The sequence below is a fragment of the Osmerus mordax genome, chromosome 17 (assembly GCF_038355195.1).
Source record: "Osmerus mordax isolate fOsmMor3 chromosome 17, fOsmMor3.pri, whole genome shotgun sequence".
Lineage (NCBI taxonomy): Eukaryota > Metazoa > Chordata > Actinopteri > Osmeriformes > Osmeridae > Osmerus > Osmerus mordax.
The window spans coordinates 1,233,103-1,260,868 of NC_090066.1; the positions used below are offsets into that span (position 1 = coordinate 1,233,103).

Sequence of the window (27,766 nt, forward strand, 5' to 3'; positions counted from 1 at the left end):
TAAAATATTATCGTTCACTAACCTGGGGTTAATGTATAATTTGGACCATATGGCATTTTAAAATCCGCACTTTATTTCGGTGGCACTTCGATCTGTGTGGACCTAGCTAATGATGTCCAATTAGTCATTAAACAGGCCAAAAGACGAGGCTTGTGTGGTTTCACATTGGCTAATATTTGCTCGTCAAATATTTCCTTTGAAACGTTTACAACGCATTTTATCTGCTGACTGGTCAGAGGACATCTGGGAGCTTTTTTTGCTTTTCTATTTTATAAATGAAGTCCCAATTGGTCCCTCATTGGCGTATCCGAGTCTATTTGTTCATGCTTGAAAGAAAATGTAATAAAAGAGACTTGGATGATGGATTTATGATTTATCAAAAGCACTTTACCATATGGCAGTCGACATAGGGACAGATTTTCAAATGTTTGTTTTGAAAAAGGAGGTTCAATATGACTAATCTAGAACACTTAACTTGAAAGGATGCTCAAGTCACGTGACCGGGAGCTGTGTTTTGCATTTAGGGTAGGACGAATGTAGAACCATCAGAATGAAATTCAATCTCAAATGTGCTTTACTGCAATTAAATTAAGGCCCAATATAGCAGTTGTGAGGATGTTAATTTAGAAGTTGGCAATTTTGCGCAAAAATTAAACTTAGAGAAAGGATTAAGTTATTGCTTTGATTTAATGGTAAATGGGCTTTTTTTTTTTTTAAACAAGTGAAAAAAGGAATTGCGCATACACTTAGGGTTGTTTACCTCGATTATGACCTCGATAATCATAAGAGACAGATTTAAAATTCGTCTTGGAAAATTACCTTTCATATTGATCTAAATATCTTTAGATGTGTCTAAAGACGCAATACTACAATAGTCACAGTCTTATTTGCAGACTTTAACATCTACACGCATACAGTCCTATAGGGTTGATATAGACAGAGCATTTAGTCTGTCTCAACACAGGACTTGGAGACAATATTGACACATCATATCAGACCACCACGTCATCTAAAAGTCCGCGTGGGGCTATATATTTGTGCAGTCGCGCGTGATTCCTTTCAGTGTCCTGTATGACCTGTTATTTCGAATCTCTCCAGGCTCTTACCATAACTGAAAGGTGAGGCACTTTCTCTCAAGGCAATTTCTTACCTCAAAACATGCTCAGCTTCTTTACAGTTATATATATTGTATGTGTGGATATGAAACAGTCTTATTTCTACCTTTCCATTAATGATGTTTTTGTTTCAACAACTCCTCTAAAAGGCATGTGCGGGGCAAAACTGGATCTGACAAATGAAGGTTTGCATCTGAACAGAACGAACCGGTTTTACTTAATGCAAGAAATTCTTATGAGATGGAGATGATAAGATGAATATGATGAGAGAAATATATGGGCTACGAATATGTTTATCAGGAGAGAAATTGTTTGCATGTATTATGGAACTTTCAAATATTAGGAATAATGTATTTAACTTTAATGTACTTTTTTTTTAAATACATTTGTGCTTATGACTTTCATAAAATATGGCAAGGAACGAACACATTTTTTTATCTCTTTTTCAACAGGGAGTGGGTGTGTAAACCAGCTTGGCGGAGTATTTCTGAATGGGAGGCCGCTTCCAGCTTCCAAAAGGAGAAAAATGATCGAATTGGCTTTGGAGGGTGTGCGCCCCTGCGAGATCTCCAGAATTTTACGGGTGCGCATCAGCACAGCTCCGATTGCGCCACCAAGATTTTAGATCTGACGGAGTACTTGGGGGAAATTAACACATTAGTTGGTTTGTGCGTAAAGTCATGCTCTGCCTTGACAGGTGTCGAATGGTTGCGTGAGCAAGATTCTAAGCAGGTACCACCAAACAGGCCTCCTGGGTCCGAAAACTATCGGAGGGAGTCGACCTCGCCTCCTCACTCCGGATGTCACATCTAAAATCATCCAGTGCAAGAGAGAACACCCCACCATCTTCGCGTGGGAAATCCGAAAAAGGCTCGCCACAGGAAGATTCTGTAAACCTGCCAAAGTTCCAAGCGTAAGATTGTTTTATCACGGAAATACTTTTTTTTGTTGCCGCTTTGACATTTTTGTGTTGAAAATAACATGAAATTGTTCTGCTTTTAGGTGTCATCTATAAACCGAATTTTGAGGAAGATTCAACTGGAGCCACTGAATTCTTATGAGCCGAGTCAAGGTAAGCATGTGTCCCATTGCAGCCAGCTTCAGTCCTAATGCGTCATATAGCCCATAGCTCTTGGGCAGAGGTCTCACTGCAAAAGGTAGCCTATGGCGTCAGTATTACCCTAACCCTAACCAGGGGCGTAGCCAGGACATTATTTCTGGGGGGGCTAGCTCTGGCCAGTCTTTTATTTGGGGTGGCACTTGATTGTCAAAAACTACTATTTTAAAACTCACACACTGCATCACTCAGAGCAGCAGTTTTCTAACGGTATCCAGTGGTTAGCTGCTAGTCTCCATTGAAGCGCTGTCAGAATGCAGGTACCTTGGTTTGCATCTTGCGCTGTTGATGGGGGCGTGGCCCAACATGTTGCGAATATGGGGCTTGTAGCGTAAGTGACAAATGCCAATATAAGACGACTTATATATAAGACGAAAAAAATACTAATGCATTTATTTCAGCATAATACCGTTTCTGTCCAGGAAGGTTTAAAAAAATAATAAAAAATACGCCCCTGACCCTAACCTTGTGCATTAGTATTTTGACACATAAAGTTGCCCTTAGCCAAACTCCAAACTTTTGCGTCAAGAGTAGAGGTTATATCATGTTACCTACTGAATGAAGTTCAGACGTGCATGGACACGTGACTTCCATCACTGGTCAATAGAGTCAATAGTTTCCCAAAAAAAACAACAACAACACAACAAAAAACGCCACACTTTTTCAGCACTTAAAACATTCTTCATGTGAATATTCGTTCAGTATAATTTCCTTTCTACGTTGGCATTGCCAGTAGAGCGTGCCGCAGAGACGCAAGGAGAGTTTACAGACAGCGAGGTGATGGAGACGGTGAATGGCCAGCGATCCGGTGGTGTTCAGCATCGCAACCGGACCACATTCACCCCAGAGCAAAGCAGAGTGTTGGAGCAAGGTAACACCACTACATTACCATTTTACAATTATACAATCCAGTTTGGGAAATATACTTTTCAGTTAATGATCTAATCCTTATCTCTATAATCTCAGAGTTCAGTAAGAGTCAATATGCAGACATGTTTACCAGAGAAAAGTTGTCGCTGGATATTAAACTTCCAGAAGACACCATCAAGGTAGCCTACAACAACATTTAACCCGTTTTTATTTCAAAATTATTCAGTATTAGCAAACTTGCTGTGTATCATGCCAGGCATCTCCTCAGTTCTTGGATGTTAAAAAAAATTTTTTCTTGGAATGTCCTTCTAGGAAAGGGAAGGATTGATTTCAACCATAGAAATGAACAATTGATCATCTATCTCATGTGTTTTCCATGTGTCTGGAGGTGTGGTTCTCAAACAGAAGGGCCAAATGGAGGAGGGAAGCCAAACCAAAAGACAGCCTCCGACATGAACAGAGTAAGTAGATCCCTTTTGTACAGGATCTACAGAACACTACAAAAAAGTTTTCAATTGAATGAAATACTTTTGTAATCTGGTGAGCGGGGTGAGTTTCGGAGGGTATCCTGCCGTGCTGAAATAACCAAACGAGAGATACGTATATACCAAGAGATATGTGCTCTTAACTGATCTTTGGTTTCACAGGAAATCGTTTACACAATGATCTATCTCACGTGTTTCCTTGGATGGGACCTGGGATGGAAAAACAACCAGAAACTAATTTACAGACTCAAAAGGTACCGTCTTCAATAAAATACATGTACCTTTCTATAATGACTCAAGATAAGGCTAACCTTTCCCGTCCATGTATTTCACGTGTTTCATGGTGCGTCAAGTCAACAAGTCATGAGTTAGCTCACCATCCATACTATCTTTAGGCTCTTTCAAGGGACAGAGAGGGGTGTTGTGGGTCGTCGTCGCAGTCCTGGAGCTGTCAGAGCCTCAGCACAACTCCAGACAGAGGTGAACCCCCCTTCAACCCTTCTGGAGACACACTACACAGAGCATTCAGTTCCACTCTCTGCTTATTCAATCTCCAGGAAACTAGCTCCGGATGTTTTCATAATGTGTTGTGATCGTTCATTGATTAATATACGATATCATGTGATAATATTGTCATCAACAACATTATAAAGGGGGCTTCTGCCTTTACAGGTGTGGGAGGAGTCAGCGTATCCCATCACGTATGCAGCGCCGCATTCCCATTGGCTCATCACACCAACGAAAGGACTCTATTGGCTTACCCTGCAGAGAAATTTGCTTTCCCATTGGCTCATCCTTACCCAGATGCTAGGACAGCCGTCACGTTGGCTCACCAGGCGGAGAGATCGACCCGCCCACTAACAGCACATCCCTGGGATGAGTTGACATGTTTTCCTTTGATGCATCATCAGACAGATGAGAGCTTTCTATTGGCTAATCACAGGGATAGAACATTGGGCTCACCATTGATTGGACAAACTGTGTCATCCTTTTTTTTGCAACAGTAAACACAGGATTATTGGATTGATATTTGTTAAAACAACTATCTGACAGTGAGATTATAAAATCAGTTTTGGGTCCAAGAGGACTGCAAACGAAACACTTGGACTTCATCGCTACTTTGTCAATTATAAACTGAATTCTGTATAGATGGAAGAACAATTACTACATAGATTTGACCACACAGTGTCCTAATATATATCTTATGTTCCATGGAGCAATTCTTCTTGCTTAGACGATGGTCTTGTTTGTATGGCTTTGATTGTGAGAACGTTCGTTTCAAGACCAATGCAGGTCGAGCAAAAACTGTAAGGAGAAACTTCAGGCAGCAGAGGGCGGTAGAGGCCTGTAGATACAAAGATGCTTGAGATTCAGTAACTCCCAACCAAACAAGGTTGGCAACTTCATATTTCTACTGTATCCACGTTTAAAATAGTAGATTTGACCAACAACAAAAAACTAAACATCATAAAACTTCTGACGATTTGTGTTTGCTCTGTGTTCATTGGTGGGTCGGGGATTTGCATTTTAATATTTCTTTTATATTTTATATTTGACTCAGTTGGCAGACGCTTTTATCCAGCGACATACAAATATTGCATGTAAAATGGTGTTGCCAAGCACAGGTACAAGTATTTGAGTCTTGACTATTGCGTTGAAGTGGTTTGACACAAACATTTTTCTCCAGCATGAACCATGATCTGTTGTGCTTCCCTGTGTAAACAAGTGCTACACGGTTGAAGAGGGCTGAAATGACTCAGCTAGTTTGTTTACTATGTACAAAGTATGCTTTCTAGCATTTGAGCTATGCCAGAATGGCAGGGTAGAATATCCGTCAAAAATCTGTACAATAATATTAAGACGCAATAGGAAGAAAAGCATAACAGGAGTCAGATGGCTGAGCGGTTAGGGAATCGGGCTATTAATCAGATGGTTGCCGGCTTGATTCCGGCCGTGCAAAATGACGTTGTGTCCTTGGGAAAGGTACTTCACCCTACTTGCCTCGGGGGGAATGTCCCTGTACTTACTGTAAGTCGCTAAGAGCGTCTGTTAAATTACTAAATGTAAATGTGTCAACAGTGCGTTATCACACAGTTTCCAGATATCAATAGGCTTCTGTCACTATATTATCTGTACATTTGATTACATTATCTTGATACTGGCCAATGTCAAGTGTGCAGTCCATTGGGCCTTGAGCAACCATGCAACAGTATCAATGTTCAGCTTTCAGTTCACTTTAGATGATAAACTTACAACACATGTTGTAAGTTTACAACCAGTGTGTTGAATAGAGGACTTTCAACATAACCTTCATTGCCTAGTTAGTATTGAATGTCCCAGGTCACTACAACAAAAGCTTTTTTATACATCATAAATCAAGATTTCAGTTAATTTATGGTCTAATTGAGAATGCCTGATCTTTATAATGTCTCTAGTGTTTCGTAAAAGCTTAGTACAAGGTTTCAAGTTCCTATTTAGGGTGATTTCCCACCATAACTTTCCATAACGACTGACCCAACAGCAGAGTGTAGTAAGTCTAGGAATCTAGGAGTTACATGATTTACTTTTCAGCAGTCTTCAGTAACCTGATGATAAACACTGCATAAAGCATGGCATTTAAATGTGTAGTGATGTCAAAACAGAAAACTGTTCTGCATCACCATGTCATGACAGCACAGTACTGAGAATAAAAAGTTTATTTACTTCCTGTTTCATCATCAGTGAGACAGAAATCTTTCAGGTTAGGTTGTAACAGGCCTCTGCAAAGAATGCTGAAACGGACGTTTTACTCTACGGCTGTTTGAATCTGCACCAGGGAGATTACTGAGCGGATCAAATCGCCACACAGCTCGAGGTTGGAAGGTTTTTGGTGATCCCTGATTTATTGTTGTAGTATAAATGTAACCTTATCTCAGGTTAGGAACAACACAGTCATCTGACCCAACACAGTCATCTGACCCAGCCCCTCTGCTGCTCCCCCCCACACACACACACCACCACACACCACAAGGGTTTGGTGCAATTCAGAAAGAACAGAAGATGATTTCCACTGCAAGAAAATCGAGAACCTTAATCCAAAGTCTAAGAAAATGACTTGGATATTGAACATGCACTTGAATTTGAAACATTAAACTGAGTAGTTTACCACAATATACGCTGCATAACATTAATCTACAGAATGAAACAAAAGAAAGTTGAATGTAACAACAGTGAAGCATACAGTGAAAAACATTTCAGAAGTGTAAGTTAAATTGTTAATTTAATATCAAAATGTGATTATAAAGGGTAGGAACTTTACAAAATGCAAAGTACATAGAAACAAATCAAGAGAATTATTAAAATAGCAGCTGTTATAATTTTGACAGTATAAATGAACAGAATGACTGAATATAATAAAAAAAACACATACTGTATTTTACATACAGTACTTTACATACTATTTACACAAAACTACAATCACAGCAAACATTTATATCCACCTTGGACATCGGTTGGGAGATGGGACTTAATCTCTGGAGAATAAAGTATTTGCTGGATAATTTCTGACCAGTAAAATCAGTTACTACGAATTTTACATGAAGTTTAATGAACATTCTAAGGTTTGTGTTTTAGGGTGACGCATCAGCTGTCTGACCTGAAGACAGTGCAAGGTACTTGTAGAGGATATAAAAGTAATTGAAAGTACAAGTGTAAAATGATATGTTTGATTCTGAAGGTCCCCGTTTTTGTTCAATATTACACTCAAACTCTGACTGACAAAGTGGCGTGAATGCTCCCTTCATGCGATGTGTGTCCTTTGTCGTGTTGAATTGCTGGCGCCTTCTCACCGAGCCAAAAGTGAAAAAAATAAATACCGTACATACAAACTGCTGATCCGTTTAAATATGAAACACAACCAGAGGGAGACAGAAACCCCTCAGATGTTGTTATGCCTGCCAAAAATATTCAAGATCTATAAGACCTATAAAATGATCCAGAGTGCCAGAAACACACCCAATAAATCTGCAGTAAAAAAAAAAGAAGCTCACTCCACACAAAACTTCTAAACGTTCTACTGAACACACCAAGCCCACCAGGGGCTGTAGTTCCCTCCAAACTGGAGACAGGTTAGCCATGAAACGTTTGGCTAAGTAGCAGTTAGCGTTAGCTAGGGAACAGTTAGTCTACTGTTCATATTATACCTCACCACCAGAAGAACTCTTATTGTTTTCTAGGGAGAAGCCCAGTGGGGACCTGTTATGTACCTCTGGCTAACACCCATGTTAGCCATGCACGCTAATAGCCATACCCACAAGCTTTCACACTTGTATGTAGAACAGTAGCTGTTGGATGATAGGCGACCTTAAGCCACATATGAATCCCTAGGGATCGTACACATGCATTTGGTTTTGAATCTGACCATATAAATCTGCAGTTATGTACAAAAGAAAAGTCGCTCTGCAACTTCAAGTATTTTCCAGGAGACAACACTTAGTCAAAGTTCCCTTTCCTATTGTTTAGGTGAGAGTAGTCTCTCTATTTTGGCTTTAGTGTTTTTCTTTTCAAACATTTCACTCGAAACACAAACCAACTGTACCAGAAAAGTACCAGAAACGACTTTTTGAAAATGTAATTCAAGCTAAGAACGTGTAATTGTTCTTTCGCATCATATCGCAACATTTCTTCTCTGCATCCTGTACAGTGGTCCCAGACGTTTCCTCGTATCCAGACCCCGTAGAATATCCCCTAACTTCTCCCAGCTCCACAGAGGACATGTCCTGCCACAAAATGTCTGCTTCCCATAAAATAATTTTCCTCTTTCTTACATCCCCCAACGGTCTTGTTATACATTTCTGTTGGAACTCTATCTCTGGCCCCTTGCCACCTTTCCTCCCGAAGGCTTCGGTTCGGTCCTGTATGGAGTTGGTCTCCACCCTCTCAGTAGTAGTTCCTTTCCAGGATGTAGTGTCTGAACACTTTGTGGATCCACTCAGAGTAGAAGGCCACGTTGACGAACACGGCTGGGCGCCTGGCGAGCGCACAGCCACGCCCATGGATGCTCACGCCCACGATCACCTTCCGTTTCTGCTCCTGGCACACCAGCGGGCCTCCGTAGTCCTTCTGCACAGGATTAACCAATGACAGACCAGCGTTGAGATCACCCAACCAATCCAGTATGGCGTTGCAATGCACGGTGATTAAATGTTTAGGTTCCGATGTGTTGGTTGCAAGCAACGAGGGGAAAAAAATAAACATTTACATGGATCTTTTGAATTTGATTACGCTACATAATCACAAACATAAACTTACATCGCACACTCCTTGGTCTTTCCGTCCTCCAGCACAGACTTTGTTCTCGGTGATGGTCAGACTTCCCTCGTGGAGTTCAGAGCAGTGTTCGTTGCTGACCATGGGCAGAATCACAGCTTTCAAGGATTCCTCGTATCCTGTACCTGAATGATGGAAAAGGAAACAGCTCAACAGAGATAACATATACGTCATACAGCCCTTTGACCAGTTTTTGACCCCCAGAAACCTGCTTGGATGCGAAAGACTTGAACGATGACGGGTAGATAATACCTTTGGTTTCCCCCCATCCGTACATGAGGCAGTTGGTGTCTTCCGTGACGCTACAGCCGGCGACTGGGAGTGGGATGGTGAAGGCTTGTTCTGACAGAGGAGCTGGTCTACAGGGGGGGGGACACATTCACGGTCAACATGACACACGAATGGACAACACGCCGGTTAACAAGAATATAAGGAATATGAGATCACTTTAATTCAATATAAAACGACAAATCAATGAGCCACGGGCGTTGTTTTCAAATGTGGGTGGGACAGCTTGTTTTTTTTTTATAACAAGAGGATGTGAACATTAAATATGATTTTCTTAATAACAAACGGCAGGGTTATAGATTTCCCGTTTCCAGAAAGGGTGTGGAACATGTCACGCGTGTGCATGATGAAGGCTACGCCCCCGGGATGAACATGAAAACCACGACACAAAGACAGTACAGAGGAGCATCACTCAGTGGTCTAACAGCAAACAGTAACTCTCCACGGGTCAGTGCTTACTGGGTGAGTTTTAGCAGAGCCAGGTTGGAGCCCTCAGGACCGCAGACCACATGGGCGATGTGGAGGCGGGGGTGGGAGGAGGAGGAGTTTAGGTGGAGCAAGCCCACCTGGACGCTGTACTCACTCAGGTCAGGGACACTGGAGGGGACGAGAGAGAGAGGTCAGGACTGTCCACTCACAGGACTGACCACTCACAGGACTGACCACAGACAGGACTGACCACTCACAGGACTGACCACTCACAGAACTGATCACAGACAGGACTGACCACTCACAGGACTGACCACTCACAGAACTGACCACTCACAGAACTGACCACTCACAGGACTGACCACTCACAGAACTGACCACTCACAGGACTGACCACTCACAGAACTGACCACAGACAGGACTGACCACTCACAGGACTGACCACTCACAGAACTGACCACTCACAGGACTGACCACTCACAGGACTGAGACGCTATGAGAAAGGAGACGGCACACAGTGGAATTCACATGTGCTCTAGTCTAGAGGCCACAAGCATCCGTAGCATATTTCAGATTTTTGCATAAGGATTTCATGAAGGAACGTCCTGCAATGTTGCTATGAGCAGATTCAAATCAGCAGAGAGGCCTGAGCATGCATGGCAGTCATGGCCTGAATACAGTGGAACTGCAGTGAACCGCTCTGAGGGAAGGACACTTGATCTTGTCTTTTGTGGAACAGAAATATTTTTGTCCCGTTTCAACAGGAAATAAGATCATGTGTCTACAATACAACAACATACAGTGGCAACATGCATAATCCCAAAAATACTTTTGTTAACGCTGTATCCCCAAAAAAAGATATTACAGTCTCTCACATCAAGCATGTCTTCCTTCATAAGAAATGAGAGAAGTTGTTATAATTGGACCGGAATGAATTAGAAAACGTGTAAATTCAGTACAGAACAAGGTTACAGACTGCAGGCTACGTAGGCAGACACTGTTTCACAGATCCAGGCATGTATCAGCAGCGCTGACATGGAGAGTTCCAGAAGCTAAACAGATCAGGGGGCCTGAGGATGCCTGGGTCATTTCTCAGCCCTGGGCCTGGGAGGGTGACACTCCCCACTATGGTAAACAGGATATGGACTGCAGCTTCACTTAAAATAAGATTAGCAACAGCAGGGGAGGGAGAAAGTGAGAAATGGTAACTGATACAACACACGGGACGGAGAGAGAGAGAGAGGGGGAGAGAGAGATGGAGGAGAGAGAGAGGGCGAGGGGGAGAGGGAGAGAGGGAGGAGAGAGAGGGAGGGAAAGGGGGAGGGAAAGGGGGAGGGAGTGAGAGGGAGCGAGGAAGAGAGAGGGACAGGCAGAGTGAGAGAGAGCGCTTTACATTAGTGTGAAGAACAAGTACGTGAAAAATGAGGCTCTTGAAGAAGAGAGAGCAGCAGGGAAGGTAAGAGAGAGCAGCGGGGAAGGTAAGAGAGAGCAGCCGGGAAGGTAAGAGAGAGCAGCCGGGAAGGTAAGAGAGAGCAGCGGGAAAGGTAAGAGAGAGCAGCGGGGAAGGTAAGAGAGAGCAGCGGGGAAGGTAAGAGAGAGCAGCGGGGAAGGTAAGAGAGAGCATCAGGGAAGGTAAGAGAGAGCAGCGGGGAAGGTAAGAGAGAACAGCAGGGAAGGTAGACTACCAGGAAGAGAAGCACTGCTGGTCGGTCAGGACCCACTCCTCCCTGATGAGCGAGCCTCCACACCAGTGTCTGTTCCTGGGGACAGAGGATCTCCCTTTACACACCCAACTAATAACAGCTAAAACAAGGATTTTCATAATAAACTGTTGTATAGCACACACAAGCTTGGCTTAGAATAAACAATTTGTTAATGTTTTTTTAAATATATTTTTTATGATGATAATAAAACGTACAAATATTAATAAAACGTATACAGCCAAACTGTATTGAAGTGAAGAAGAAACAATCCTGTTCTCGTCAGTGTTTCATCTAATCTGTTCTACTCTGTTGTTTATCCGTCTCGATGGACTAGATAGGTTTAAACTTTTTTTCCCACACAAGTCATTTGGATGCCGGTTATATGATTTGAAACAGTTATTTTTGTTGTAAACTCACCCTTTCTGGATGCTTACCACCCAGCTACCATCGTTTGCCAGGTGCACCGCAGTACCTCCAACAATTCTGGTGGTTTTGTGCATGAAACAAGATGGCTTGGAAGCAATGCCTTGAGGTAAAAAAGAAATTAGAGTGTTAGACAAACAGTAGGAAATGGCAGTGAAGAAAATCTGAATCCAAAGCCAATATGGTTTTTGTCTTAAAATATTTTGCATTGAGAGAAAGAGATGAGCAAAAAGAAAAAGGATGAAAGTTACAGAAAAAATATACAAATTATTTAGTAACCAAGAATGTACTCACTTCTTTGATGTGTTGCCCTTGGAGACACGTCTTTACCTACAACGAAGCACAGAAACTCACTTAAACTAACACTTTACACAGACAAGACACGACTCACAACACTAACGTACCCAGACGTTAACATCAATTTCCCTGCCATCCAAAACAATTCAACCCTGATTATTTCTCTGCATCGGAATGGATGTTTCTGCCTCTCGGGCCTGAATCCACCATTACTGCGTTTGTCCCAAACCCCAAAAACTTCACAGAGGACATGTTAGACATTACAGAAATCATTGCAAGGCCACTCAAAAGACGCCGATCGATGCGTGCCGAATGAAACCAGCTATAGAAAATGTAAAGACAACAACAAAAAGCCCATTCGTACGGATGCTGGAAGGAAGGAACGGGGGGATGAGATGCGCATCTGTTTGTCGTTAAAGCGTGTCGCGTTCTGAAGCTCCTGACCAAAACCACAAGATACGTTATTATTAAGAGAGGCTATGCAGCTAATTTCAGCAGACAACTTTCGATGGCATTTCTGTCACAGCTGGTCTCCCCGAATGTTATCGATGCCCTGACAGCAATGTGAAAAAGGCCAAGTCAGAAACTGTTTTCATACTTTATAGGTCAGTTTTTAACTCAAGTGTAACAGGAAAGGCAGGCAGAGAGACAGAGAGAGACAGACAGAGAGAGAGACACAGAGAGAGAGAGGGAGACAGAGAGAGACACAAAGAGAGAGAGACATAGAGCAGCAAAGGGCCAAGCCAGGATTCGAACCCAGGCCACTGCGGTAAGGCCTACAAGCCTAAAGACACCCACTTATCTGGTGAGTTACCAGGACACCCCACACTCACAGCGTTTAAGCCGGCAGTAATCCCAGGGAACCGAGGGGTCAGTAGTATAGCACCAGGGGCCGTGTTTATCTCTGTCTGGGTTCCTGCACAGGTTCCTCTCCAGGCCCACGCTGGATTCTGCAGAATGAGGGTCACCACTGGAAAGACAAGACACATTCATGCTTGTCAGGTTTGATGTTTCCAAAAAATAAATGCACACTTTGTACATGCATGGATACAAAGTCAACAGCACTGGTGCACACATTTACATGGTACACTGCCACACACTACCAGGGTGTTAGTCATGACTAGGTTCAGATTGGAAACTTCAAGTCAGCTTTCCCTGTCGGGCGGTGAATCCTCTGGGCTAACTTTGCAGAGCCCTTACAAGGAAGCGCAAGGATTTCTTTCTTTTCTTTTTTTTTTCTCCCCACAGACTCGGGGGAATATAAAAGTATGCGTTCCAAGTATTCACCAGAGTTCAGCCCGACAGAAGCCTCAGACTCTGCAGAACTCTGAAACAGACAGAGAACTCTGTATTCTGGACTACGCTGGGAGTCACTGGCATCAGGAGTGCAGCTGACAAAAGACTGAAGGTTGTGACGATAGGTAGGTTCTCATAAAGCAATCAAAAAGCAACTTGGCCGTATAGTAATAATAATAGTTAATCAAGTTCTAAACAGAGGAGAAAGACTAGTGGCCCCAGAAGACAATGAAGAGAAGGGGGTGGTGTGCTTGTCAGGGGGCCCTAATCATTTCCCTCCCCCTGCGAACGTTAAACAAGCCGTGGCTTTCGGCGGTGTCTCCGACACCGACCCCGTGACCTTGAACAGGGGCAGACTCGCTGGCTGCAGGCCGCACGAGGGAGCTGATTGGCTTTGATCTGCTATGCTGAGAAAGCCTTTCCTGGGGTCAGGGGTCGTCTCTGGAACATGTCTGTCCGTGATATTTTCACTTCATGAAATGTCCGTAAATTAAGCCATTCCAACAAGTCCCGCGTTACCAGGTACGGACACGCCCCAGGAGAGGGCGATCTTTCCTCCAGGGTGGGTCCCTCTAAAAGAACCGCAAGGCTTCCTCTTTTGTTGGATAGATAAATAAGAAGCGGGAGCGGCGTTGACCCCTGCTGTGACCCTTGGTTTCCTCTCTCCGTTTGTTTTCACGGCGTAGCTTGGTTCGTTTGCGGAGAGATCTGAGCTACATCGTCAACAAACACCTCGGCACCGCGCTAAAGAAAATGTCAACGTTTCTAGAAAATGTTTCCATAACTCGACTGAACCCGGAGCTGTGTGGACGCGAGCATGTGCTTCCGGGGGAGGCGGGGTGAGTTGTGTGTGGTTGGTCCTTTTACATTTAGTCATTTAGCAGACGCTCTTATCCAGAGCGACTTACAGTAAGTACAGGGACATTACCCCTGAGGCAAGTAGGGTGAAGTGCCTTGCACAAGGACACAACATAATTTTCACGGCCGGGAATCGAACCGGCAACCTTCTGATTAATAGCCCGATTCCCTAACCGCTCAGCCATCTGACTCCACTCATGTTGGGAACGTGTGATGTTTATCTACCTGTTTGAATGATCCGACCACAGCGCACACGGAATTCCAGATCTGGTCTTCGACAGATTTCCCCTGTAGTTCTCCCCATTGTCCTCGTAACACTCTGGGAGGAGAGAGAGGAGAGGGAGGAGAGAGAGGAGAGGGAGGAGAGAGAGGAGAGGGAGGAGAGGGAGGAGAGGGAGGAGAGGGAGAGAGAGGAGAGGTAGGAAGGAGAGGGAGGAGAGAGAGGAGAGGGAGGAGAGGGAGGAGAGAGAGGAGAGGGAGGAGAGAGAGAGAGAGGAGAGGGAGGAGAGGGAGGAGAGGGAGGAGAGGGAGGAGAGGGAGGAGAGGGAGAGAGAGGAGAGGGAGGAGAGAGAGGAGAGGGAGAGAGAGGAGAGGGAGGAGAGAGAGGAGAGGGAGAGAGAGGAGAGAGAGGAGAGGGAGGAGAGGAGAGAGAGGAGAGGGAGAAGAGGGAGGAGAACCGTCTCAGACCACCACACGGAACATTCCCTAACAGACGTAATTGAGTTTGACGTTCTCACAAACACAAACATGTAGCCTAACACAGGTCTTCTCATGGGAATACGGATAAAGAGAGACAATTCCAGCTGGTTTATTTTTAGGCAGTACATTTCTTTCTCGTATTGATGCTGTCATTCAATAGGCTAATTGGTGTCGAGGCTGTATTTGCGGTTTGAGATCAATTTAAAGTAACTATCTATATGTTGTTAACCAAAACCAGAGAGTGACTAAAGGATTATTTTCTTGGAAAGATTGTTGGTTTCTTGAAATGTAAAGCAGACAACCTATTCTGCAACATTTGGTGTCTGGTAATTTTGTTGTTGTTGTGTAATTCAATGGAATGGAATTCATCTGGAGCACAACTTCAACTAAACATCTCAAGTGGTCCAGTCCTGAGAGTTCTCTACACTGTTGAACATTGTTGGCAGAGGTATGCTAATGAGCATAATGTAATGGTTGTTAGCAGTTAGCACTCTGTTATGGTAACATAAGTTGCAAAGCGGTTGAACTTGTAGCCTACACAACAGCTACACATACATACATTTGATGTATTTTAAACAATTTGTAACTATCACAGCGAAAACAGCTCAATCTAATTGGCAGTACTGCCTGTGAGCTACCTTCGGAGTCCGCGGTCTTCACCTCACACCTGGGGATGTTGGTGCAGTAAGCCCGGCGCTGGTTAGGATCTGTAGTGAAGCACCAGGGGAGGTCAGAGCCGTCCGGGTTACGGCAGGAATTTTCTCTGAGGTCTCTGTGACAAACACACATACATAAATATACACAGACACACACAGTCACACACACATGCACACGCACCCACACAAAAACACAAACATGTTTTAGGGTGATAGATTAGTGACTTACACTCATCAATTCTTGGTCTGCGCATAGTTGTACACAAACACACACACACTACCCGGACTGTACATCTGGAATGAGGGCGTGCAACTGCAAAACAAAGCAAGGAGCTATGAGCAACAGAGCTGCCACTCACTTGCACTTGTAGTTCTGGGGGATGTAGGAGTGGTTGTGGGGAAACTGGGAATCCCAGCGTTGACACGTGACTCCTTTAGAGGTGATGTTGACCGTGCCCCGATAACTCAGGCCCTGGTCCTGGAAACAGGATGTTGTCATGTCCGAGTAGGTGTCATTTCCTGGATCTGAGATGGAGAGGAGGAGGAGAAAGAGAAGAGCGGAGGATGGAATGGAGAGAGAGAGAGCGGGAAAGAGAGAGGGAGAGAGTGAGTGTGAGTGAGTGAGTGTGAGAGAGAGAGAGAGAGAGAGAGAGAGAGAGAGAGAGAGAGAGAGAGAGAGAGAGAGAGAGAGAGAGAGAGAGAGAGAGAGAGAGAGAGAAAGGGGCATTACGAAGCAGATATGCAAAGAAAGAGAAAGTGAGTGAGGGGGTGAGAAAGATTAACCTCACTAGGAATGTGTCATGTTTAGCCTGAGGACAGATAATCTAGACCAGCAGCAAGTCTCTCCTAGGATAGAATCTTCTTGTGTGTCCAAAATAGACCTTAAACATATTATTACACAGACATCCAGAGACAAAAGAGGTCGGCAGGTTACTGTATGTGATATTGAGTTTCTTCAAGTGTTTTTCAATTTTTTAAAGGTTTATAACTGATATTTGTTTTTACTTGAGTGACATTAGTCAATTCTGTGTTGTAACTACACCGGCAGATCTAGAGGAACTAGTTTGTGGATCTACATTCTGCTCACAAACAACATTAATAGCATTAGGATCAAAGTGGTGTTCTATGAAACTTTTCAAAACATCTGACTCCACAACGTGGAAAGGAAGTTTGCATCCAATACAGCAGAGCACCAGAGATGTTCCTTTTACGTGAGGATATGTCAGAGCCCACACTTTACTTTAACTTCTACTTGAGTGAAGGATTTGTGTATGTTTGCCAACTCTGCAGAGCACATGCTACCAACACAAATGCTGGGCCAAAACTAAGTCAGGTGGCTGAGCGGTGAGGGAGTCGGGCTAGTAATCTGAAGGTTGCCAGTTCGATTCACGGCTGTGTCAAATGACGTTGTGTCCTTGGGCAGGGCACTTCACCCTACTTGCCTCGGGGGGAATGTCCCTGTACTTACTGTAAGTCGCTCTGGATAAGAGCGTCTCCTAAATGACTAAATGTAAATGTGCATGTGTGAGTGTAGAATGTATCCCCAGAGCCAACCTGACGGACTGGGAGAAAGCATGCCAACCCAAACACAACGCACCCCCTGCTCTGCCGACCCCCTCCAGACCCCACACAACTATTCCAAATATCCCAATCCTGCTTCTCCCAGATACAGCACACAGGGACCGCTTACACCCCTCCGGATCTGCACTGGTGTGTTTCTGCCGGCTTTGATAAATGAGATGGATGGAGGTTGGGAATGGGGTTACCATAGGGGGGGGGGGGAAGGAAATATAGTGAATGATTGGATTAAGAGAACTGTAAGAGCAGTTTTTTCCATCTTAACCTAAAGCATGCTAGTATCTCTATCTTCAGGTCAGCAGTATTATCTTACTATGGACGACACTGAAGAAAACATCTGGACAAATTGAGTTCCCTCCCTCGTTGTAAATCAGCCGGATAAGCTCTAGCTCAAGGTCAATTTTCAACATCCTATTTGCTGAAAAAGAGCAAACTGTCAACATGGTTTTCATCCTCCTTCGTTGTCTTCTACTCTCTTTTCTCCCTCTCTCACTGCTGCCCCCCCCCCCACACACACACCCACACACACCCATAAGAACACACACAATTCCTCACTCTCTCTCCCGAACTCTTCACCTGAAATCCAAGTCTTTCTAAGAACCAAGCAAAACCTCCATCTGTCTGATCTCAACACACGATATGTTGCAAGAATAGGTGAACCCTAATTCTGAACATGCAGCCTCGAGTGTCCCTGTGTCTGTAACTGTTTCAACATCCACCTTTCACTCCTCTGCACTTTTTCGATCAAGTGGTCTCAATAAAAGACATGTCTGACACTGATATATCGTCCTCCTTCCTTTACAGACGATTTGCCCCTGAACGAGGTAAATGTGCTGCAGACGAGAACCACATTAAACGGCGAGAGTAAATAAAGAAGAGGCATCTTCCACTGGTCTTGTTACCCACCGAAACCGCAGACTCTGCTCCCCGTTTGACAACAGCTACGGCGCCCCCGAACAGCCAGCTAACTCCCTGAAACAGACCGTGCACCCGGCTGAGCGTTCTGGCAAAGCCTCAATAGGGTCCTCTCTGTGTGCAGGCCTGGTTGGTGCTCAGTCGCATTACTGCTGCGTTGCCTGAAGCTCTGAATGGACTGTGGATTGTGAGAGCGTGTGTGTTGTGGAAGTTCGTCAGTGTGTGTGTGTGTTTGTAGACTATTATGTTCAAAGGGATTTGGGAATGCAGAGTGTGAGTAAGTTGCATGGGATTGGTCAGGTTTGCTCAAGGCCTCTTCTCGCATATATACAATGAAAAAGCTGTGCCACTGCATTAATGAGGTTTAGGATTGTGTGTTTCTGTGTGTGTGGTCGGTATAAATGTGTGTTCCTAAGCAGACAGCAGAAAAGTTGACTCTTTACAGGAACGGTTACATCACCCTCAACCTCTCCTCAACCTTCACAACACAACTCAAAGACACACACCTTCACCAACAAGCATCACCCTCAAACAAATCATTTCAATCTTTTAAAGACATGTGTTATGCTTTAATGGACAGTTCTAACTGAAGTGTGACAGGAAAGCCAGAGAGAGAGATGGAAAGACATTCAGCAAAGGACCCAGGCCAGAATCGAACCCAGGCCGCTGCGTTAAGACCCCGGCCTACGCGGTACACTCACTGATCTGGTAAACTACCAGGTCGCCCGTCGCTTGACTTCTGTGTGTCGGACAGCCTCGCTTGACCTCTGTGTCTCAGACAGCCTCGCTTGACCTCTGTGTCTCAGACAGCCAAAGATGATCAGACTCACCGCAGGCGGTGATGTTGCAGTACTCCCACGTCCTGCTGGTCTCCATGGTGAAGCACCAGGGACGCTCACGCCCGTCAGGGTTGCGACAGTAGTTGTCGTTCAGACCTTTGTCAGGATACCTGGAGAGGAGAGAGGGGTGATCGAGGTAGGAACATACCGAGAGAGGAGTGATCGAGGTAAGAAGAGAAGGAGTGAGGAGAAAGAGAGAGGGGGTTATCATGACGCATGATGTAAATCAGACCGCCAAAGTCAAGTTCAAGGTCAATTTTCAACATCCTATTTGCTGCAAAAGAGCAAACTGTCAACATGGTTTTCATCCTCCTAGGTTGTTTCTCCTTATCTCTCACTGCTGCCCCCACACACACCACACACACACTCACACCACACACACACTCACACCACACACACACACTCACACCACACACACACTCACACCACACACACACTCACACCACACACACACTCACACCACACACTCACACCACACACACACACACCACACACACACACAAGCCGTTTTCTGTAAACAAACAGGCCCTTTCTGTTTCAGTTGAAGCCTAGTTCTTGAGCGTACTTCTTGGGGAGGTAGTGATGTCTGTGGGGCTTCATGGCGTCCCATCTCTGGCACTCCTTGCCGGACTCGGTGTGGTCCATGGGCCCCTGGTAGTCCTCCCCGTTACAGCGCACGCACTCCACTGCAAACGCAACCACAGCCTCAGCACAGCTTTCCTTCCAGGCAGGCGGATCGATGGAACTATCCATCAATCAATGGACTTTGATCGATTGTTTTATCATTTGACATTCAAATAGATGGATGAATAGATCAATAACTAGATGGATTGATGGACAGATAGATCAATAAATAGATGGATAGATAGATGGATGTATGTATGTATGGATGTATGTCTGTATGTATGTATGTATGTATGTATGGATGTCTGTATGTATGTATGTATGGATGTATGGATGTATGGATGTATGGATGTATGGATGTATGGATGGATGTATGTCTGTATGGATGGATACTCAGTAGTTACCATCAGAGCACTGTGGAAGACCACATGACTCGAATCTGATCTTAGGATCTACTGTGTAGCACCACGGGCCGCTGCTGTGGTTGTCAGGGTTACGACAGAAGTTGTCCCTCAAGTCTTTGCCTCTCTTCGCCTTCTGGAATCTGATGAAGTAAAAAAATAAATACAAAATACATTAAAATCTTTATATATATTTTAAAAAATACACCGCCGAGAGTTTGACAAATGTGTGCTTTTATGTGGATTTGGTTCCATAAAACATGCATGGTGTTACTTCAAAAAGAGAAAAATGTCTGGCATATAAAAAAGTAAAGATTCCTTCAGTCTGAGCTGAGTACTGAATCCCTCTGTGTCTCCTTGAATCTCCAATCTGTCTTATTTTCCACTCTCAGTTGTGCATCGGCCAAAGAATCTACTACAGTCTTTAAAACAGCCTGTTCTCGCTACACTATAGAATCTCGCAACAGGGATCCTCACAGGACCACTGTACCAATCACTAGCAGCAGTCCAAACAGCATGTCTTCAGGCTGACTTCACACATTCAAACATAATCCTTCTCTTCTGCTCGCTGGGTTGTGGACACACCTTGCTGAGGAGAAATGCCACGAGAAGCCGCTGGAGGAATGGGGACGGCACCACATAAATGAACACCGTGTGCAATTCATCTTCTAGAAAGCTGGATGATGAAAAGCTGGCATGTCAACACCCCATCCCTTCCTCCCCCACATCACCCCCACCTCACCATCCCCACTTCCCAGCCCCCACCCCATCCCTTCCCACCCAGGGAGAGAAAAAGGGGGATTGAAGAGGAGAAAGAGACCGAAACAGATGAGAAAGACAGAATGAAAAAGAAGAAAAAATGGTTTGATGGAAACAGAAAAGAAACCAGATTCTTCCCATCAGCCCAACCTCAGTCAGAGTCTCACCCCAGCTCCAGGGTACCGTCTCTGGGGAGGGTTGATGCCCTGTCCCTCCTTAGCCCCAGGGCTTCCACAGAGCTGCGCTAATGCACAACATCACTCAACCCCACACACAGAGGAAGTCTCAGGAAGCTCACTTTGCCCATTTGACATTAAAGCTCAAGATTGGGGATTAGGTTGGAAGCTGAGCAGTGAACTGATCACCCTTCACACAGACCCAAGCCCCCTGCTGAAAACAACCATTGTTTTATCCAAACAGTCGCTTTAGAGTCTAAAGTTTAGACTCTAAAGCCCTAAATCTTAGAGGCTGCTTGAGGTCCATTCTTAGATCTCTTACAGGACAGGCCAGGGAATATGGACTTGGGTTTGAGGGATGGATTTCCCCCCCAAACTCTGTCTCGTTATCTGTGAGCTCAGATGTGTACATCTTGAGACCAGTTAATCTAATTTATGGATTTTTCCTTCTAATCACCGTTTAATACATTGGGTGAATATCCTTTCTGAGTTTCAAAAGCATCTGGTCAGTTTCAGTGTGAGCATGTAAGGAGCCAAGGTATGGAGCTAGCCTGTAATGATGTTGTGCTAACAGATGTTAGCCAGCTATTCGTGTCTCTGCCAAAGAGCATTCCCCATGGTGCACAGGCAGCCGCTGTTCACATGTGCTTTGCTTTCAGACGCAAACACACAGACTCACCATTGCATTTTGTGAGTTTTATCCAAACCAGCGATCTGCAACAACTCAACAAGCACCTGGAGAGAACTGGAGCCTGAAAGATGCTCTAAATGATGCCAACTCATTTTACAAGCCACTGGGATACCTGAGAAAAAACCTCAACCCATCGTTACTTCCAGAAATGTTTTTGCGACCTCAGAATACATCTTAAAAAGAGACGCAGTTAAAATTACTCACTTGAATGTGCAGCAGACAGTCTTATTCTTGGAAGGAAACCGACAGAAAAATAAGCATGGCGCTCCAGTGATCGGTCAACCGTAAAACCAACAGTCATTCAAAGGCCAAACGACACAGGTTCATTAGGCCTGTAATCCTGAAACGTTGGTTTACTTTACAATAATTCTCTCTCTGTCTCTCTCTCTGTCTTTCTTTGTCTCTCTCTCTCACTCACTCTCTCTAACTCCCTCTCTCTCTGTCTCTCTCTTTGTCTTCTCTCACTACAAGGACAGCAGGAAGAAGGTCAGGGAGTGTTTTCAGCCAGGTGTTAGGGTTAGTGTTGCAGGATATTCTGTAAGTCTTCAAATAAGGAGGTCTTGAACCAACGTGTCAAACCATGATGGAACATTCAGCATCAGAGGAAAGAGGTCTGGAGAGGCCAGCGTTGGAGGCTTTTGTGTAGCGAGGGATGTGTAGCTCTACACACATAGCAGTGTGTGTGTGTGTGTGTCTTTCAGACGTATTGCGTATGCTTCATGTGTGTTTGGTTCCATGTGCCCGCGTCTGTGTGTATCTGACTCATGGTATCCGACTGTGTGCATGAATAATCCATGGTCTGATCAAGAATAGGAGAGGAGGAGGGGGAGAGGAGGGGGAGGAGGAGGAGAGAAGGGGGAGGAGAGGAGGGAAGGAGGAGGAGGAGGAGGAGAGGAGGGGGAGGAGAGGAGGAGGATGAGAGGAGGAAGAAGAGAGGAGGGGGAGGAGTGGAGGGGGAGGAGGAGAGGAGGGGGAGGAGGAAGAAGAGAGGAAGGGGAGGAGGAGAGGAGGGGGAGTCAAGGTGTCCTGGGGGAGGCCACAACCAGCCCTGTGTTTTCATCTGGGCTGGGGCCTCGTTTTTTCTCCTGTCTGTGGCTTTGTGAGCTCAGCTGGAGAACAGACAGAACATGACTTCAGTCTATAAATCTTTGCACCCTCCCTCTCTCTCTCTCTCTCTCTCTCTCTCTCTCTCTCTCTCTCTGTGTGTCTCTCTCTCTCTCTGTGTGTCTCTCTCTCTCTCTCTCTGTGTCTCTCACACACCCTCTCTTTCTCTCCCTCTCTCTCACACACACACCCTCTCCCACTCTCTCTCTGTCCTTCTCTGAGCCTTTTGTTTTGCCCCCCTCCTCTCCTCCACCCACGTGTTGCTGTTAAAACGCCTCATAACTAACGAACGCTGCTAACAAGATCCTGGCTCAGGATCATCTGCTTCTCTCTCATCCTGCTTTGCTTACCCTGGAAACAGGCCTCGTTTAGCAACTGATAACACTATCGCTTTCAACTCCAACATCTTTTACACTTCCTACCTGTCTGTCTGAATCATGTCCCCGACTTCTCAGAAGCCCACATGTTACATTAGGGTTAGGGGTAACGTGTCTTGGTGGTGGCATGGTGGGAAATGAAGTTCAATGTACAGGGCACAGCTGCACCAGCATCAAATATCTATATTTTCTTCATATCTCGAAGTACACATTACAAAAACACACTGTACCGTAAGCAGACATTAACGGCATTAGATATTCCATTAAGCAAAGATGAAGTACGTTCAAGCAAGTACAGAAATCATAAAAGAGAAAGTCTAAAATGTAAAATAGCTTACTCAAGACGAGGCTCGTGAGGGTACTTGGTTGCCCAGGCTTGACAGGAGATGTTGCTCTTGGTCTCAGCGAGTCCTCCTCTGTATTTCGCCCCCGAACCGAGTATACAATTCATCACGTAATCTACATACAGCCAAGACAGACAGCCACACACAGAAAGGTCACCACTAAAGAAAAATCGAAAGAAATTCCAGAGAAATCGTCTCCCTGAAGTTCCTTAAATTTCACTGAAGACTTTGAGTACATTGATTTTGGGATTCTCCCAGATCTGGCTTACACAACCACAGGTTGCTACTGTAAGCAACTGGGTCTTTGTTTACGCCTTGCATGAGTACGGACGCATGCTGGTGAGTGCATCTCTCATCACCACATCTATAAAACAAGTGCACTGTCAACAGAGCAGAGATATTACGGATCCAACAGGACACACAACACCAACAACCATCGCTGTAAACAAACAAAACTAAGACATTTCTTCCAGTTTCCATTTCCCCTCCCTTCTCCTTTTTCCACATCTTGCATTCTGATGATCTTCAGAAGGGTGTGGGGAGAAAAAGGTGAAAAAGCCAGAGACAGATTTGGAAGTCAACAATCCTGTTTACCTTTCTTCTCATAAAGGTCAGTGTTTGCCTTGTGTTCCTTGATGGCTCCGGTGCTGTAGCGGTCGTAAGGAAGAAGGAAACATTTCCCTGTGTGGTTTTCGAAGGAGAACCCTCTGGGAAAACAGATGAGACAGTGATCAGTGGAGATGCACATCCATGAGACAGTGATCAGTGGAGATGCACATCCATGAGACAGTGATCAGTGGAGATACACATCCATGAGACAGTGATCAGTGGAGATGCACATCCATGAGACAGTGATCAGTGGAGATGCACATCCATGAGACAGTGATCAGTGGAGATGCACATCCATGAGACAGTGATCAGGGGAGATGCACATCCATGAGACAGTGATCAGTGGAGATGCACATCCATGAGACAGTGATCAGTGGAGATGCACATCCACGAGACAGTGATCAGTGGAGATGCACATCCATGAGACAGTGATCAGTGGAGATGCACATCCATTCAGATATAAGGTGTTGGTAGAGAAAGGGTAGAAGGGTGTGGAGGGACATTATAAAAGGCCCAACTATACTCATCACTATCCTTTCATGTGTGTGTGTGTGTGTGTTGTATGGGAGAGAGTATTCATGCAAAGAACTAAAAATCTCAAAGTGTCTGCAAATTCACCTGTTCGATTGAAAAGAATTAATTAGACCAAATCTGTGTGTGTGTGTGTGTGTGTGTGTGAGTGAGTGTGTGTGTTCTCTGCTCAGCTCACCTGCAGGTCAGGGACTTCCTGCTGCGGCTGCACTTGCGGGCACAGTGCTCCCTGGAGGAGATGCTCTTCACCAGGACGGGCGGAGGGCAGCTGGGACACAGGAGGGCCGTGTCATCCGTCTTCTGGTACCTCTGGAGGGTCCCCTGCCTCCCCTTCCCCCTCCTCTCTGGACCGGCCGCAGAGAGGACCGTTAAGCATCAACAAGATTGGTCGACACAGTTTCCTGAGACACTTAGAATACTGCATGCTGTCAAACTGCAAGTTTTAGCAATATTGCACAGATGATATAGAAGCTATGTTTATTTTCTTCGTCTATTTGTGTTTTAGTTGTTTTGTGGTGATTGGACTTGTGTTTATCTACATTCTTTGTCGTTTCTAAAACGTGTGTCCAGGTGGATGATTCGTCTACCGCAAACTAACCGCCCTTTTCCAGAATTTCCTTTCAGGATTTTCAGAAACAAATCTCAAGATTTCCTTGGAGAACTGATACACACTGGAAAAGAGACACACTTTCGCCAGCTCATACCACAGCCAGAGTCCTGTAGATGCCAGTGATGATGTAGCGGTATTTTATAAGCCAAGTAGGTCACAAGATACGCTCTTTACTTCAACTCCCTTACTCAGCACAGGCCCCGGCTCCAGATCCACCTGACACACGGTAACGTGAGCCAGCTGATGACATACGCGGTTCACATACTGTAGTTCCATGTACTTCTGGACCGTACTGTGTGAGACCAAATTAAATCCTGCAAAGTTCAGTGTAAACTCAAAATGTGCAGTCATCTCCTTAGGGAATACATAGGCTAAACACACCCATACCCACCCCTAGATGGTTTTCATACTGTGATCAAGAAACCTAACAATTATACTGGTGACATGCTGACGATGGATGGAATCATTTTCAAACGTCATCGCTGCATGTTCATAAGGCATAGGGTTCTTGTGGTTCTTGTAACCATTTCTTAATTGGTGGCAAGCGGAGAATGGTAAATCATGATTAGTTTCCGGTTTTTGTTTTACAAAAATGCAAGTGAACTCAAATCAGACAGTGTTTGTGTATGTGTTTAGGAACACTTTGTAGGGTTACGATTTAAGCGGCGTTACCTAAAACGTTCCTCAGCGGTGGAGGATGGTTTGGGAGGACACATTATTAAGGTTAGGGCTGCTTCGGACCACATCTGGCACTCATCACGCTGTTGTTTTAACATTCATGTCTCTCCAGGCCGCACAATTAGACCTCAACATTTAGTCTCTTCCTCTCTTCCAGTCCGACGTTCTAGATTTTATCGAACGTAGGAAGGTAGTATTACCATAATAAACGTATTCAGCTTGTTACCGTGACTATTTAAAACCTTTCACGTTTTTATTTTATTTTTTTGCAACGAGGAACTGTATCCAATAAACCTCATCTCCTCTTGAACCAGCTAGGAAACAGGTTAAAAGTGTGCCATTGTCTGGAACACTTGCAATCGAGAAATGTGGACCTCGGGAATTTAGCCAGATGTTTCGCGCTCTGCCTGCACGCGCATGGATTCCTCGGGGAAGGGGTGCATCATGCGCATGTGCGCCCTGAGCTCTACCCGTGCACGAGATTTAGACTACATTTACATTACATTACATTTAGTCATTTAGCAGACGCTCTTATCCAGAGCGACTTACAGTAAGTACAGGGACATTCCCCCGAGGCAAGTAGGGTGAAGTGCCTTGCCCAAGGACACAACGTCATTTTTACACGGCCGGGAATCGAACCAGCGACCTTCTGATTACTAGCCCGATTCTCTTACCGCTCAGCCACATGACTCCAGACTACAACGTACTGGTCATGTGTCACGTGCTGTGGTACTTTAGTGAGTTTTCAGCCCCTGCCTGACTATCTGAAATATGTAGCTGCACGTCATCTGCCCAGTAGCTATGCATTATCGTTCCTCAGACGTAAATAGACTTATTACTGAAATGACCATGACCTATATATAAAAAAAGTTTATAACAAAGCCTTCACATCAGCAGATGCGCTTCAAAAGCATCAGCGGTAAAATGTTCCAGCTTAAATTGTCCTTTTGCGGCTAAAAACTGCCCTTTACGCATTTGGAATGCATGACGCATGCATTGAGTGCTAGCGGCTGCATTACACCAAAATACTTTGATGATACATTTGTTATATTTCATTTTTCTATATTTCATTTTTATATTTCTTAAAAACTCTCCAATATGTTAATGAGAGAAGAAGTATAACTGTATATTTCATCACGGTTCCCTTTTAAATAGTTTCTGAACTGACTTAAAATGAACATAGGCCTAGCTTAACACCAACTGGGTTTAAACGAATTCAAATTAAATTGCTGAGTTTCGACACAAAGTATATGTAATGATACAATATGAATTATGTTTTAACTTAACCCATGGCACATTACAGCAGCAAAAGGTTTACAACGTTTGATACTCTATGGGACATTTGCCACACACAAACATTCACACCCACACACGACCTCCAAGGCAAAGCATTGCTGACCATTATCTTTCTCAGCACTACTACTTTGGAATTGGGGACTCAAAACAAAACAAAAAAAATCGAATATGCCACCTTACTCCAATTAAGGTGGCCCGTTTGTACATAGGCTACCCAAATTAACGTACTGTTAAATCAAGTTGAAAGTGGAATTGCAGTGTAATCAAGTTAACTATCGAAGAAACCGGTACAATTCACAAGCAATCAACAATGAATGAAAATAGCGCTCAAAGCGACTCAAGTGACTCAAGTCACTCCAAATTACGCATAACGCATAGAATCCTAGCCTAGATTCTATTCGAACCTGTTCATTCGTGTCAGTTTACCTGCATTCACGGCGAGCAGGAGACACAGGAGCGCGTTGTACATCCACATGATGTTTGGCTTCATGTTTGGTATCACTGGCTAATCCGACAGTTTGCGTTGAGCTGAACGATGTGTCTTCTTCTTCGTGACTCTACCTGTTTATAAGGACCAATCTGTGATTAACAGGAACAGCCTTCCACGCAGCCACGCAGCCGTCCTTGGTTCAACCCCTCGTCAACCCCGTTTTATCCCCCCCGTCTCCCCTCCCCCCACTTTCGGAGCAAT

At 44.6% G+C, this 27,766-nt stretch overlaps 2 protein-coding genes across 2 annotated transcripts; one reads left to right on the forward strand and one right to left on the reverse strand.

The window, feature by feature from the left end:
- Window positions 1-1,266: 1,266 nt before the first annotated feature.
- Window positions 1,267-5,279, forward strand: LOC136960440 (paired box protein Pax-4-like). Its single transcript, XM_067254938.1, has 11 exons — window positions 1,267-1,300; window positions 1,568-1,698; window positions 1,813-2,028; window positions 2,118-2,187; window positions 2,969-3,103; window positions 3,199-3,281; window positions 3,491-3,563; window positions 3,750-3,841; window positions 3,983-4,067; window positions 4,260-4,439; window positions 5,275-5,279. The coding sequence occupies exons 1-11, from the start codon at window positions 1,267-1,269 to the stop codon at window positions 5,277-5,279; spliced, it is 1,104 nt and encodes a 367-aa protein (XP_067111039.1).
- A 1,126-nt stretch (window positions 5,280-6,405) lies between these two features.
- Window positions 6,406-27,635, reverse strand: hgfa (hepatocyte growth factor a). The gene is made up of 18 exons (XM_067254742.1): window positions 27,502-27,635; window positions 24,670-24,835; window positions 23,946-24,058; window positions 23,346-23,466; window positions 19,904-20,043; window positions 19,441-19,561; window positions 18,867-18,985; window positions 15,903-16,068; window positions 15,526-15,659; window positions 14,414-14,507; window positions 12,868-13,004; window positions 12,032-12,067; window positions 11,732-11,840; window positions 11,297-11,371; window positions 9,642-9,779; window positions 9,147-9,253; window positions 8,877-9,019; window positions 6,406-8,687 (listed from the first exon to the last, which is right to left on the reverse strand). The coding sequence occupies exons 1-18, from the start codon at window positions 27,563-27,565 to the stop codon at window positions 8,505-8,507; spliced, it is 2,166 nt and encodes a 721-aa protein (XP_067110843.1). The 5' UTR covers window positions 27,566-27,635; the 3' UTR covers window positions 6,406-8,504.
- Between the last annotated feature and the right edge of the window lie 131 nt (window positions 27,636-27,766).